Source organism: Schistocerca gregaria, chromosome 10 (assembly GCF_023897955.1).
Source record: "Schistocerca gregaria isolate iqSchGreg1 chromosome 10, iqSchGreg1.2, whole genome shotgun sequence".
NCBI classification, from domain to species: Eukaryota; Metazoa; Arthropoda; class Insecta; order Orthoptera; family Acrididae; genus Schistocerca; species Schistocerca gregaria.
Window position 1 is genome coordinate 223632671 of NC_064929.1, and position 15889 is coordinate 223648559.

At 45.7% G+C, this 15889-nt stretch overlaps 1 protein-coding gene across 4 annotated transcripts in view; it reads right to left on the minus strand.

Annotated features, from left to right (window-relative positions):
• LOC126293557 (fasciclin-1) overlaps positions 1-14407 on the minus strand; it is a 610740-nt gene extending 596333 nt beyond the window's left edge. For 3 of the 4 annotated variants that reach the window (XM_049986833.1, XM_049986834.1, XM_049986832.1), the window contains exon 1: positions 14121-14395. In XM_049986833.1, coding sequence (XP_049842790.1) covers positions 14121-14249 — 129 coding nt within the window. In that variant the 5' untranslated portion in view covers positions 14250-14395. Of the gene's footprint in view, positions 1-14120 lie in introns of all 4 variants that reach the window. The other variant, XM_049986835.1, reaches the window with a different exon arrangement.
• Positions 14408-15889: the final 1482 nt, after the last annotated feature.

Sequence of the window (15889 nt, forward strand, 5' to 3'; positions counted from 1 at the left end):
GGCTTAGAAAAAGTAAAGGCACCAGAAAGACAATTCTGACGTTGTGGTTGATGATGGAAGCAATACTAAAGAAAAATCAAGAGACGACCATAGGATTTGTCGACCTGGAAAATGCGTTCGACAAACGGTGCAAGATGTTCGAAATTCTAATGAAAATAGCGGTAAGCTATAGGGGCAGACGGGTAATACACAATATGCACAATTTTATTCACCTATCTCGACAATCTACTGACAAATGATCAGGCTAGTCAGTATTACATTTAAGTGTTTTATGTTATTATATTATACTTGCTGACATGTTCCACACCCACGAGAATCATCTGGTTTTTTCGGTCTATGGAATGAAAACTGAATCTAATCTAATCCAGAGGGAATAATAAGAGTGAGCGACCAAGAACAAAGTTCTCGGATTAAAAAGGGTGTAAGACAAGGATGTAGTCCTTCGCCGTATTGTTCAATCTGTACATCGAACAAGCAACGGTGGAAATAAAAAAAAGGTTCAGGAGTCGGATTAAAGGGTATCAACGATACGATTCGCTTACGACATTGCTATCCTGAATGAAAGTCGAGAAGAATTGCATGATCTGCAGAACGGAATGAAAAATATAACGACTGCAGAGTATGGAATGAGAATAATTCGAAGAAACGCGAAAGTAATCAGAAGTAGAAGAAATGAGAACGGCGAAAAAGTTATCAGGATTGACGTTCCTGAAGTAGATGAAGTTAAGGTATTCTGCTACCTAGGCAGTAAAATAAGCAATGCCGGAAGGAGCAAGGAGGACATCAAAAGCAGACTAGCACTCGCAAGAAGGACATCCCTGGCCAAGAGAAGTCTACTAATAGCAAATATCGACTCAATTTGAGGAAGAAATTTCTGGTATGGTAGTGAAACACAGAGTCTGGGAAAATCGGAACAGGAGAGAATCGAGGCATTTGAGATGTGGTGCTACAGACGAATGTTGAAAATTTGGTGGACTGATAAGGAATGAGGCTGTTCTGCGCAAAATCGGAGAGGAAAGGAATATGTGGAAAACACTGACAAGCAGAAGGGACAGGGTGATAGGACAGCTGTTGACACATCATGGAATGACTTCCACGGTACTAGAGGGAGCTGTAGACAGCAGAAACTGCACAGGAAGACAGATAATTGAGGACGTGGCTTGCAAATGCTACTCTCAGATGAAGAGGTTAGCACAGGAGAGGAATTCGTGACGGGCCGCAGCAAACTAGTCAGAAGACTGATAACAAAAAAAAAAAAAAAAGGCCATGGCGGTGTGACATCAGTGGAGTTACAACATGCCACCCCACCGCCTACCAGCGAGGATGGTCAAAAACTGACCGAAACTGAATACAATCAAAATAAATGTCTTTGTGGTGGCGACTGTGTGTCAATTTCTAAAGGAAGATCTCCTCTCTTCAGAGCAGTCGTCTAAATATGAAGAAACAACAGCCAACCATGTAAAAATATAAAGTAGAAAACCAGTGTTATCTTCACTTACGTTTAAGTTTTATTACAACAGCTTGTATTTCTTTGTCGCTCACGTCGTCTGTTTCACTTATTCAGGACTCTGAGTTCTTATCAAATCGCTTTCCAAATGATCCCCTGCCACGCTGAGGTGACAAAGGTCGGGGACCGCAGTACGCACACACAGAGACGGTGGCAGTGTCGTGTACACAAGCTGCAAAACGGCAGTGCACTGGCAGAGGTCTCGTTTGCATTCCGGTGATTCATGTGAAAAGGTTTCCGACGTGATTAATGGCCCTGCGCCGGGAAGTAACAGACTCTGAACGCGGAGTGGAAGTTGGAGGTGGGCAAATGGGGCGCTGCATTTCGGAAATCGTTAGGGAATTCAATATTCCGAGGTCCACAGTCTCACGAGTGTGCCGAGAATAGCAAATTTTTTGGCAACGCAGTGACTCAATGACCGAGAGCAACGGTGTTTGCTTTGAGTCGTCAGTGCTAACAGACAAGCAACACTGCTCGAAATAACTGCAGAAATCAATGTGGGACGTACGGCGAAGGAATCCGTTAGGACAGTGGGGCGAAATTTGGCTTTAAAGAGGCTGTGCCAGCTGACGACCGACTAGAATGTGTTTGCTAACAGCACACGACATGACTTGGAGCGTCTCTCGGGGACGTGACCATATAGGTTGGATACTGCGTAACTCCAAAACTGTGCCCTGGTCACATGAGCCCGGATTCCAGTCGGTAGGAGCTGAGGGCACGGTTGGATTGCGGCGCAGAGCCCACGACGCCGTGAACCCAGGTTGTCCAGTGCGAGTGGCTGCAGCACTCTGTGGGCTGCGTTTGCATCGATCACTCACTGAAAATAATTATCTTCGGGCCGGCCGGTGTGGCCGAGCGGTTCTAGGCCCTTCAGCTTGGAACCGCGCGACCGCTACGGTGGCAGGTTCGAATCCTGCCTCGGGCATAGGTGTGTGTGATGTCCTTAGGTTAGTTAGGTTTTAGTAGTTCTAAGTTGTATGGGACTGATGACCTCAGATGTTAGGTCCCATAGTGCTCAGAGCCAATTATGTTGGGCTACTTGGATACCATTCACAGGTACCCATCGAGTTGACGTTCGCGAACAACGATGGAATTTCTATGGGTGACATTGCCCGATGTCACGTGGCCACAAAACATTCTAGACGATTTCAGTAAGTGGTTTGAGCACTGAGATCGCCACACACGAGTCCCATCGAACATTTATGGGACGTAATGGAGAGGTCAGTTCGTGTAGAAAATCCTGCACCGGCAATACTTTCGCAATTACGGACGGCTGCACACGCAGTATTTCCGCAGGGGGCTCGCAGCGACTCTTTTAAGTCGAGCTGCTGCGCCACGCCGCACCAAAGTAGGTGCCACACTAGGAGGCGTCTCTTTTACATCTACATCCACACGGATACTCTGCAGATCACATTCAATAGTGGCTGGCAGAGGGTTCATCGAAATAAATTCACAATCCTCTATTATTTCAATCTCGTATAGCGCGCAGAAAGAATGAGCACGTATATTTTACCGTACGAGCTCTGGTTTCCCTTATTTTATCCAGGAGGTCTATCTATGTCGGTGTCAACAAAATATTTTCGCATTCGGAGGAGAAAGTAGGTGATTGGAATTTCGTCAGAAGATTCCGTCGCAACGAAAAACACCTTTCTTTTAATGATTTCCAGCCCAAATCCTGTATCATTTCTGTGACACACTCTCCCATATTTCGCGCTAATACAAAACGTGCGGCCTTTCTTTGAACTTTTTCGATGTACTCCGTCAGTCCTATCTGGTATGGATCCCATACAGTGCAGCAGTATTCTAAAAGACGACGGACAAGCGTAGTGTAGGCAGTCTCCTTAGTAGACCTGTTACATTTTAGAAGTGTCCTGCCAATAAAACGCAGTCTTTGGTTAGCCTTTCCCACTACATTTTCTGTGTGTTCCTTCCAATTTCAGTTGTTCGTAATTCTGATACCTAGGTATGTAGTTGAATTTACGGCTTTTACGTTAGACTGATTTATCGTGTAAGCGAAGTTTAACGACTTTAACTTTTAGCACTCATGTGGATGACCTCACACTTTTCGTTATTTAGGGTCAGCTGCCAATTTTGTCACCATTCAGATATTTTTTCTAAATCGTTTTGCAGTTTGTCTTGTACTTCTGATGACTTGACAAGTCGATAAACGCAAACAGTAGAAGACGGCTGCTCAGATTGTCCCCCTCAAATCGTTTACATAGATAAGGAAAAGCAAAGGGCCTGTAACAGTACCTCGGGGAACGCCAGAAATCACTTCTGTTTTACTCGATAACTTTCAGTCAATTACTACGAACTGTGACCTCTCTCACATGAAATCACAAATCCAGTCACATAGCTGAGACGATATTCCATAAGCATGCAATTTCACTGCAAGCCGCTTGTGTGGTACAGTGTGAAAAGCCTTCCGGAAATCCAGAAATACGGAATCGATCTGAAATCCCTTGTCAATAGCACTCAACACTTCATGTGAATAAAGAGATAGTTGGGTTTCACAGGAACGATGTTTTCTAAACCCGTGTCTTTTGTCATCTCAGTTAATTAAAACATAAATGTTTTCCGTCACCCTGTCTGAGCTGCTTTCGACACTTCAGAAGAAAATATTCCAGGCCGTTAAACACAACAGACATTCCTTCAGGTACTTCGCTTTGCTTGTACTTTGTCGCGTTAAAAGTTACCTCAGGCGCTTTACTCCGAAAGCACAACGCACAACCCACTTTCGCAGACGTCGTCACAAACAGCAAAAGCGGCGCGGGTGGAAGCGAATAAAAGACGTTGTGCAGCCCTCAGATCGCTGTGCAAGGGCCGCACTGAGGGCGCCGTAGGGCCTCGTCCGGCTCCCGGACCAGCGGGCTCCGTCGAAGCGTGGCTGACCACCGTCTGCTGGGAAACGGCGGCAAGGGACAGAGCGTGAGCAGCGCGAGGCGACGGGGGTCCACACGACACGCGCAGCGAGCCGGCGGAAGACGCGCACCAAAGCTGTGGCACGCGTTTTCCGCCAACACGCCCCATGCTTCACGAACGCTGTCCAGCGTTCTTCTTTCAACACTAAAATGGCATTCAGTAATAAAATAATAGAACTCATGGCAACCTGTATTTCGCAAATTGCTAACAACAGCAACAGAAGGCACAGTTAGTGTTGTAATATTATAAAGAAACTTTGTCAAAACAGGTTAGAAACGAAATGCTGAAAACATTTCCGCGTGTCACATCAGAAACAAGCCCGCATCTCGTGGTCGTGCGGTAGCGTCCTCGCTTCCCACGCCCGGGTTCCCGGGTTCGATTCCCGGCGTTGTCAGGGATTTTCTCTGCCTCGTGATGGCTGGGTGTTGTGTGATGTCCTTAGGTTAGTTACGGTTTAAGTAGTTCTAAGTTCTAGGGGACTGATGACCATAGACGTTAAGTCCCATAGTGCTCAGAGCCATTTGAACCATCAGAAACGACTCGTACATGGTAGCGAACGTGCCAGAATAAAAGTGGCAGAGATAACATTTTTTGTGCCAGTTGGAGATTGCCTAACTGAGGGCTTTCAGGCGCAACAAAAATCTGGTAGTCAATCTCTATATCTGAAAGGAAGTTTCCTGACTGATTCACCAATCGCCAAGCCCAAGCACAGAAACCTCAGATTCGGGAAGGCGTTGATCTTATACTGCAAGCATCGTTTACGAACGGATTTTTCGAAATCCCACCCCTAAGTGCGAGATAGAGAATGAAAGTTTCTATGGAAATATCACCACAAGAACTCAAGAGGCGAGAATAACAGAAACCCACCACTCCAGTTGCGAGAATCGCTTTCTGGTCGGAAGTGCTTGTACGGGTTTAATTAGCGTGTAAAGTTCGGAAGGTGTTGCAATTTGTGCACGAAATCATAGAAAGCTAATTAACAGTCACCGCGACAGACAGCTTTGTCAGAACTGCACAGTAAAAAAACGACTCCCTGATACATTAATTTTTCGGTAGGTCTAATATATGTTTACGAAAATATTTTTATTGGCATTACTACATGAACGCGAGCGAAGCAAGGGACGCTGAGGTAGTATTGCATATTACTACTGACCGAATTTTGAAATTTAAAATGCCGTCACAATCTGCTCGTTAAGAACGTAACCTTATGCTAAAAGTTTAAAACGTCTTGAGGAGCGAAGATCACAAGGCGCAAAAATTCCCAAAGCACAGTATATTCGCCCAGTGTTTGAGAAGAAGAGCACTCCGCAACTTCCAAAACACTTTAAACATAATTCCAAGCCTTCTCTCGACCTTTTCTCACTCACGTGCTTAAAGTCAAATATTTAACACAGTATCTCATTCGTTAAGTAACCACAGTTTTGAAGCTATTTCGTATATGGGAGTTTCATTCTTTAAACAATTGGGGGTCCACTGGTTGTTAGTGCAACTGTAATAGAAATACGTTAGCACGTACGAAAATGCAATATTCACGAAAAAACTGTGAGACAGAAAGGAATTGGTCTAGGTTTTCTTTTCTATGACTTGCTACATAACGCTGATAAGTTCCTTATGCAATTATTCAGTGTTATTTGACATATGGTCCACTGCTCGTACTTATCTGCGTATGGTCGACCTCAAATCCACCAAGAGAGTTCAGAACGTTGTTCTGGCATATTTTGCGAGTATTTTAATATAAGCTAACCGTGATCTCCGGTGCCTCGTTAGAGATTACTGGTACAAATAGGATTTATTCGGCTTAGTACCCGGGTTACCTTCGTTTCTGTCAAAATTTCACCACAACAGTGAAATAGCCTGTAATAGGAAATCTCTAACACTCTACACATAAAACACAGAGGGAAGGTAACGACTCTCGTCTGCAAATGTACTCCCGGGGGTGGTGTTAGAGGGTCGTTATTGTTTGCGGCATACATAGCTCATTTAGTGGATAGCGCGGAAAACTCCTCGAGGAAATTTGGTGGTAAGTTCCTGTGGGACTAAACTGCTGAAATTATCGGTCCCTAGGCTTACACACTACTTAATCTAACTTGAACTAACTTTCGCTAAGGACAAAAAACACACACACACACACACACACACACACACACACACACACACACACACACACACACACACACACACACACACATGACCGAGGAAGGACTCGAACCTTCGGGGGGGGGGGGGGGGGGAGTCGCGGGAACCGTGGCAAGGCGCCTCAAACCGCATGGCTACCCCGCGCTGCTCCATGAGGATAGATGGTTGGTGAATAGCAGCAACAAAAGTAAATACCAGTTTGAGATTCACTGGGAGACTCTTAAACAAAAACATATTCATCCACGAAAAAAAGTGGTTTACAGAACACTGGCACGACCGATTTGCGGCTCTTGTTAATCAGCCTGCGACGTTTGACAAGTGCGGTTAATGGAAGGGATGGAGAACGTCGAATGAAGAGCGGGCCCCTTCTTCGCGTAGTCTCCTGGTAGGAGCAAAAGCCTCCCTGAGATGTTCAACCAACTGCAGTGGCAGGCACTACAAGAGGGGTAGGGGAGTCGGGGGGAGGAACTGCTATTGAGAGAGAGAGAGAGAGAGAGAGAGAGAGAGAGAGAGAGACAGAGAGAGAGAGAGAGAGGCGGCAGTGTCGCGCTCAGAGAATGTCCAGCGTGTCAGGAGTGGTATTTATCACAGGACAGTCACTAGTGCGTTTGGTGCAGAGTGGATCAGAAGGCTCCGAGCACTATGGGACTCAACCGCTGTGGTCATCAGTCCCCTACAACTTAGAACTACTTAAACCTAACTAACCTAAGGACATCACACACAGCCATGTCCGAGGCAGGATTCGAACCTGCGACCGTGGCGATCACGCGGTTCCAGACTGAAGCGCGAGACCACACCGGCCGGCAGTGCGTTTGGTTGAAGTGATATTTAACTTTATTTTTTCTAAACATCTAAGTTGAGCGGCGATGCATGAACTCTACAACCATTAATGACATTAAAAAACAGACAAATCTCTTTTACACAAGAAAAATATCTTATTACTAAACTATTATATATACTTTTACGACTTCTTCGTCTCTCTGACTGACTTCATAAAGTGAACCTGTGTAACAGCTGATTCACATTTAAAAGATTTTAAAAGTATTTTATATGTAGAGATTACGTCATTTAAAGCAGTGCAAACGATAGTAAAGTACCTAACTGAATGAGAATGCTTAAATACGGAAGCTTTTCGTTTTGTTCACGATCATTTTAGGCGCCATTTTGCCTTGATTCCGTAGAAATTCCAGCCATATTCATTTTACGACGTCTGATATTATTTCCGGATTATGTTTTCCGAAGGGAGTACTTCTCCTCTTTTCGCGGTCAGTTACAAAAAATTACGAAATTTCTTCACTGTGGGCCGTAGCTGTTATCAGAGATTAAGTGAACCGAACCAATAACACTATTAATTATTCATGACTTTCATGGAAACAGATTACGCTAGATTAAAGACAAATAATTTCATCTCTTGGCCACAGTTCTTCTTAATAAGTTTCCGCCAAAGAAAGAATTTTCAGTATGCGATTTACGTAAATTAAAGTTGGACTATTATTAGATTCAAGATCTAAACTCAGTTTCGAGTGGGTTGTTACAGGAACAGCGGGGATTCGTGCTGCTGCTTCCTGCCACACACGTCTCCGGAAATGAGCGCAACGGAAAACTGGGAGTACCGGGAGTCGTTCCAGCCACGCGTCATTCGCACTGGCGCCAAACGCACCCTCCGCCACACACCGTCGGCCAGCAGAAATGGGGACAGGGAAACAGCGAAACGCTAGTACTCTGTAGCGAGCTGCTGGAGGCGACGGGCCTCTCGCAACAAAATACGCCGAAAACTCTGGCGGTCGATTTCGAGTTCAGTTTGCACAGTCTATGGACAGTTTGTCTTCGCGAATACAGTCAGTAATGCGAGGTGTTTGTATGTTAATACCGTTCAATATGCGGCTCTGCGGAAGCAGTCTTGAGTAACTGTGCTATTTTTCACAGAGTAATGTGCCACAGCGTAGATTACAGCTAAGATGTAACGCAAAGTAGACGACCGGCTGCAGTAAGCGAAAATTTCAAGTGGGGAGCACTCAAGATGGCACTGGAAATGCTCGAAACGCTCGGTGGAGGTTTAATAACACGTGTTTTGGTTTATCTCGTGTAATATTCAGTCACAGCTTCCAGTAGACAATACTAGGTGCTCGAAATAAGTATACGATTGCTATGGATGTGAAAACGAGGTTTGGGTAAGTGGAAAGCGGGACAACAGCAGAATACAAGTAGCGGAGTGAGTGCGGGGCGACACAGAAAGGAGAGTATTTGTAAGAGGAAATTGATGAAAACAGACATTACTTCTTTCATTCTGGTCACGTCTCGCTTCCACCTACCTGTTTTCGTTACCTTTGTCGTTTCTAGCATACAACTGCAATTCGTCTACACCTTCAGCTATACTGTGCAAACCACTGTGCAGTGCACGGCACAGGGCGCTTCGCACTGTCCCATTTATTACGGCTTCTTTACGTAAGGAGCTATGCCTGCGTGCCCCTGTAATTAGTGTAAACGTGCCTCTGCTGTCTCCACGGGGAGAACACCACTTCTTAGTACTTTGGAGGCAGCCTTTAGCCAGGATTGGTGAACTGCTTTTACAGGCCATCAATTTTTTAGCGTATCAGGCGATAATGTATAGTATATCAAAAGGGAATATCGCGTAGAAAACCAGTATTGGGGAAGGCGAATGGGCAACCTGGATTTGTTGAAAGCATTCTGGGAAAGAGCGGTGAATTTGCGAAGGACACAACGTAAAAGACGGCCAACTCTAGAATACTGTTCCAGTGTTTGGGGTCCTCATCAATCAGGCGTGGAAGCACAAATCGAATGGATTGGGAGACGTGATCATAGGTCCGTAACAGGGAGGTACGGACCGCATGAAAGCGTGTAAGTATGCGCCTGTCAGAAAGTGGTCTTTCATCCACAAGGCGCTTTTTGCACGGCTGTCAGTGGTAAGTATGTAAAAGGTCCCTTCTATCCGATGACGACAGTTAACCACTGGAGCATAAAGTGGATGAAATAGAACTTTCTGACTGACGCACAATTACGTACTTTTTTATTCTGATTAGTAGGCGCAGTCTTCACAAAACACAGTCCGGAGCAGAAATAATTGATTAACCGGCACACAAACGCGAAAGTGTAACAGACATGTCGAGGAAAGTTAAACGAAGCGGCGTGCTCGCGAGTACCTCTCGGTGGCTCTTTTTTTTATTCCAGAGAGGCTGCAATGCGAGCGTGGCGCCTCCACGGCTTATCTCGGGCACGGATCGTCAAAATAAGATAAAAAGTCCATTTCTTCCTCGCTCCGTAATGCACCGTGTCGCGTAACACTTAAGGCCCCATTCATTTCGTGAACGGTTCAAGATGTCGAAATGCAGTTTCCGGCAAATGATAGCACGCAGATGGGGCTGTAATTTTGACTTTTTTCTAATCCTCTTAATTCTTCCATAAGCAGAGGTATTGAAGGAGATATAGTTTTTGCTAAATGGAAACATAAACTTTTTTCATACCGTTCCAGAGCTCTTGGAAACACGAGTGGAGTGATGTAACCTTCGTTACTGTCGGCACTAAAACTTTTCGCAGAAGTGTCCGAAAAATGGAAGGCGAGGCGGTTTGTGCAGTCCACTTCCCCAGCTGCTACAGCCGGCCGATGTGGCCAAGCGGTTCTAGGCGCTTAAGTCTGGAACCGTGCGACCGCTACGGTCGCAGGTTCGAATCCTGCTTCGGACATGGATGTGTGTGATGTCCTTAGGCTAGGTAGGTTTAAGTAGTTCTAAGTTCTACGGGACTGATGATCTTAGCTGTTAAGTCCCATAGTGCTCAGAGCCATTTGAAGAATCTTGCACCCAGCTGCTACAGCCCTACAATTCGTCGATGTGTAACTCGACATTGCGGCAACTTTTATCGCAGAGACACAGAGCTCCAGCCGCTACGGAAAAACCTAAGTTTTCAAGTAACAGTGTCCAGCAACAGCGGCCCCACCACAGTGCCCTGGGGAGCACCAGGTGTTCCTTTAGGCGTGGGAGGAGACGCCAGAAACTCAGTCACTCGCTATTCAAGTGCACGTTTTCAAAACAGTTCACTTTCCTGTAGTCTCAGACTATTTGAACACGAAATTCCGGTTTGGGCCACACCTGTGCAAATGGCTCTGAGCACTATGGGACTTAACATCTGAGGTCATCAGTCCCCTAGAACTCAGAACTACTGAAACCCAACTAACCTAAGAACATCACACACATCCATGCCCGAGGCAAGATTTGAACCTGCGACCGTAGCAGTCGCGGGGGGAACGTACTTGTTACTGAAATAGTTTGTGATTATGTCGGAAAGTTAATTGTTCAGAAAACAAGAATTACAATACTTTAGTGGCAGCAGAAAACTGGATATTATCTCCATCCAGGATAAAGTCGTATGTTCCACCTCTCTGACACAGTAATTGTGGCTTCCCTCAAAAAAGTGCAGAAAAAACCAACGCTGTAAAAACAGAACACCTGGAACTTTGACGTTATGCCGTGAGATAAAGACGCTTCAGCGTTGGATTATACTGTTTATCATAAGAGGCCTATTTCGGCGTCTCCAGGTTACGTCAGGTGGTCTCGATATCCATGTGGCGTCGATGTCTCATTTGCTGACACAATACAGGACACGTTTGCTTCTCTGGTGTTAGTGGAGCTACAGTAGGTGTTAAACTTTTGCTGGAGCAGTTATTTGTGAAGTCGTCGAATTATGAAAGTTTATTTCGCAATGAGGTTACTTGACAGCTGTATTGACAGGTGGGTCAGAAGATGTGTTAAATGGAAGACGTACTTTTTATCGTACCATTCTAAAACTACGTCAGTGGTACACTGGTATACAGCAAATGTTTCAAGCCTTCAATTGCTCCACCAACATCAATGGAGCAGACTTGTAGAGTACTGTGACAGCAACTGAGACATCGGTGCCGTATGGATAAGGAAACCACCTGATACAAGCTGAAGTTGACAAGCTTAATCTGAAATAGGGCAAAATCAAAAATACCTGCCTATAACAGAGCGGATACGAAAACTGCGTCTGGATTGAGAATTTCTTGGTACGGAGAACACATGTTAGTTTGGATGCAGAGTCATCGACAGATGTAGAAGTATCATCAGCCGAGCCTCAGGGAAGTCTGTCGGAACCCTTCTTATACATGTTGTACGTTGATGACGTTGCGAACAATACTAATAGCAACGTCGGCCTTTACGCAGATAATGTGTTTGTCTCTAATGGAATACTACTAGAAAGAAAGCTACGCAACTATCCACGCAGCTCTGGATCAGATTCAAAAAGTGATGCATAATTGCTTTAAATGTTCAGCAATCTAAAACTGCCCATTTCACAAAACTCAAACTGCGTAGTACCTTATGATTATACCACCACCGAGTCTCAGTTGGAATCGGCCAATTCACACAAATACCTTGGTGTAACACTTTGTGGAGGTACGAAACGGAACAATCGTATAGGTTCGGTTATAGGTGCGTGTATAGCTTCACTGGTAGAGTACCGGGGACATGCAGTCTACAAATAGCGTTCCTTATAAAGCACCGGTGCGACCGGTAATAGAATATTGCTCAAGTGTGTCGAACGCGTACCAAGTTAGACTTCCAGGAAATAGCAAACGCATAAGTTGATAGGTGGAAGAAATGATGAACTATTTGGAAAACGTGATAATAAAGTCCGTCTTCTACTTTGTCATCAAATTTACAATGGTAATGCAAATTTCGGAAAGACTTCATCACAAGGGCTTCGGTTGGTTATCAGAGAGCCTCCACTAAGAAGTCAACACGTCAAAAATGCTGCTGATTTGTGAATGTTGCTGATTTTTATTGTACTGTATAATTTTCACATTTCGCTTTCCCTGTGGTATCCCACTCATGTGACTGACCCGAGTCTGCCAAGCACTGCCACTACGTCTGCCATGAAATGACAAGAAGGCGACATGTTGGATTAACCTGCCGTAGAGGGTCTTGGGCATAACCTGACGTAGCAGACCACTGAAGATGAGACGTGTGTGTGTGTGTGTGTGTGTGTGTGTGTGTGTGTGTGTGTATCAGGTGGGGGGGGGGGGGGCACTCAACCTTGACGTCATGATCGCCCTTACGAAAATTAGCACGAACGAATGTCGCTAAAAATGCGTACAGTGTTAGAAAACAAGAGGGAATAAGTTTTACATTACTACATTCACTCTTTCCCCACCTCACGCATGGCCGACCACACCATCAAACATCGTTGAAGAAAGTCGAACTACGGTCAAATGTTCTGAAACTGTCAATTAATACCCAAGAAATACAATAGAAAAGGCAATGTAACTACAAAGGAATATGTAGCTGTCTCATTTTTCTTAAAAAATAATTAAGAGTCCCACATAATTCCTTCGATTGTCAGTTAAAACAGAGGGCAATTTGAAAATGCTGAACGCCCGATATTGGAAGTAATGTTATATATATGCACACATGGTTGCACTCTTGGATAATAAAACTGAGACCCTACGGCGGTTCTCAAAATGGATTCATTATTTAGAACCTACTTACAAAGTTTCCAGTACCGCTATTACGTAAAGAATCTAGGTACAGATCACAGACCCCTACATATCACATCACCTGTTTAACGGAATACTGAGAAGCAGCGTGACAGAAGACTGTCAAGAAAAATGAATATCCAGTAAAAAGATTGGAAGTGTTAGGTGTGTTGGATGAATGCTCGGAAGATGTGTTGCGTTAGTCAAAGAAAATACATAAAGGATGTTATTGCGACGAATTCTAGAGTACTGCTCCAGTGTTTGGAGTCCGTATCAAGTAGTAGTGACAGCAAACACGGGACGAATTCAGAGGCGCGGTTACAAGGCTTCAAGGTATAGCTGTATACCCAACACGGAAGTTTGGCGGAGGTGTTCGGAGAACGTTACTGGAAGTAAGGCGTAGTTCTCGCGGAACGTCGTCGGTTAAATTTAGAGAAATTGTATTCGAAAGAGATCGCCGAACGTTATGCTGGCAGCTTCCCATATGTCGGTCCACCTACGGACCTCAGTGTTCAGCCTGCCTGGCTAGCATTCGGAGGTTCGGAGTTCAATTCCTGGCACTGCCAGGGACATTTTTCTTGGCGGGAAGGGGGTGGCGCTCGGCGCTCAGCGACCAGGAGAGCCGCATCCAAATGACGCCACTGGCACAGGATGGTACGGCGGTCGGTAGATCGGGTTGGCCCATTTGCAGCAGAACGCGAAACTTTGCTCCGCTTCGTATACATCGCGTACGAAAAAGATGAGACATTAAGATGCCCACAGAGACGTACAGTCGTCTTTTTCCTCGCCGAACATACGTATGGAGTAAGAACGAAAGTCGATGTTAATAGTGACATGAGATGTATCGTCCGCCGTGCATCGTGCTGTGGTTCGCGGAGCATATATGTAGGTCGATCTCGTGCGGACAGTGAAGGCATACGATTACACTAATTACAGCGCACACAGAGACGCTTAGGCAGCGAGTTGGGAGCACGCCGTGCCACGCACGTCACAGTACAGCTGCAGACGCAGTCGGCTGCTACAGAAGCGGGAGTGCGCCGTGTTTACCTGTGAGAGGTCCGGGTCGTCTCGTATCTTATACTCGAGCGACTTGTCGCCCTTGGCGCTGGCTGTGTCAGCGGCCAGCGTGAGCAGCAGCAGCAGCAGCAGCAGCGCGGTCGGCCGCGGGCCCTCCATCGCCTCGGCGCACTTTCTCCCTGCCTGGCTCCCCCTCAGCACTCGCCTCACCTCACCTAACCCTATCCGCTGCTCTGTGACTTCCTCGCGCGCCCGCACACCTTCGCCGGCCGCCGTCCGCTGCAGACTGGACTCGCCTCCGCGGCTTCGCGGCCTCTCCAGGTCGCGCTAGTGCGCGCGGCCGCCGCCAGAGGCGCTGCGCTCCCCGCACGGCTGCCAACGTTCCACTACTTTTTCTTTTTTTTCCTCACCGGCGCGATTGTTGACGGGCAATTTCTTGGCGGGACGCGGCACACTCGTAGAGGTGTAGTAAAACAAAGGGCAGCAGCGCCGACGGTAAAATGAAACACGAGATTCCGCCTTCAAACGTTTTGCGCGTCAACGTGCCGAGTCTGCTGTCCGATTCAAATCGGTTGGAAACCGTCGCGTCGTCGGGACGAGTACGGCCTTCGGCTATTTCCGCGACGTTAGAAAATCTCCGTTGAATTTCTGTGTTCTACAAAAGTGAAATTCTCGCTTGATTATCTATTTTAGGGTAACCAGATTTCCAAAATCGCAAAATGGGACTCAAATTAGGTGTTCAAATGAATCGACATTTGTGGAAACGTTGGTTAAACTCTCTCTGTATAGTAGATCTGGGTTGAAATATTTCTTCTATGCTACAACTGCATTCATCATAGCGTTCATTTGGTATGACTCACACTAAAAATACATCAAATTAGCGTGCTTTACTAATCGAACAAATACTGTATTCTTTTATTATTATCATCACGTGTATACAAATGTTCAAAACAATTTATCGCTTTTCTGTTCCATCATCACAAACGGAAGCTCGGGTTTAATTTTGTCAGTAAATACACACTTTCTTTTTGGCATTACTGTGGAAACTTAGCAATGTATCACATCGTGAAAGAAACGTAACTTGTGACTCTAACGGTCCAGAACCAAACACCTCTGCGCGGTGATCTGAAGCAAGATGCGGGTGACGGTCGAAGCAGAGAGGACATAAAATGCAGAGTGGCTATAGGAATACGAGGAATTTGCTAACATTCGATATAAACTTAAAAGTTAGGAACTATTTCTTGAAGGTATTTCTCAGGAAGTGAAAGCTGAATGGTGAGCAGTTCAGACAAGAAGAGAATACAATCTTTCGAAATGTGACGCTACGTAAAAAATGCTAAGGATCAGATGGGTAGATCGAGTTTTGCAGAGGAGGGCGAGGCTACGAGCTGCAGGAACAGACAGAGGACATCTGCGTCAGACTAGCCTTCAGGACACCAAAACAACAAAAACAAAACGTTTTCTGTAAGTCTGCAGACTTTCACGGGCGTTTTCGTTAAAGGTAAAATCTTGTACATTTTTGCATGGCCATCTTCCGCAGCAGCTGTTGCTGTCCCTGTTGAGGTCTTCAGTCCTGAGACTGGTTTGATGCAGCTCTTCATGCTGCTCTACCCTGTGCAAGCTCCGTCATCTCCCAGTACCTACTACAGGCTACATCCTTCTGAATCTGTTTGGTGTATTCATCTCTTGCTCTCCCTCTACGACTTTTACCCTCCATGCTGCCCTCCAATACTTAATTGGTGATCCCTTGATGCCTCATAACACGTCCTACCAATCCATCCCTTCTTCTAGTCAAGTTG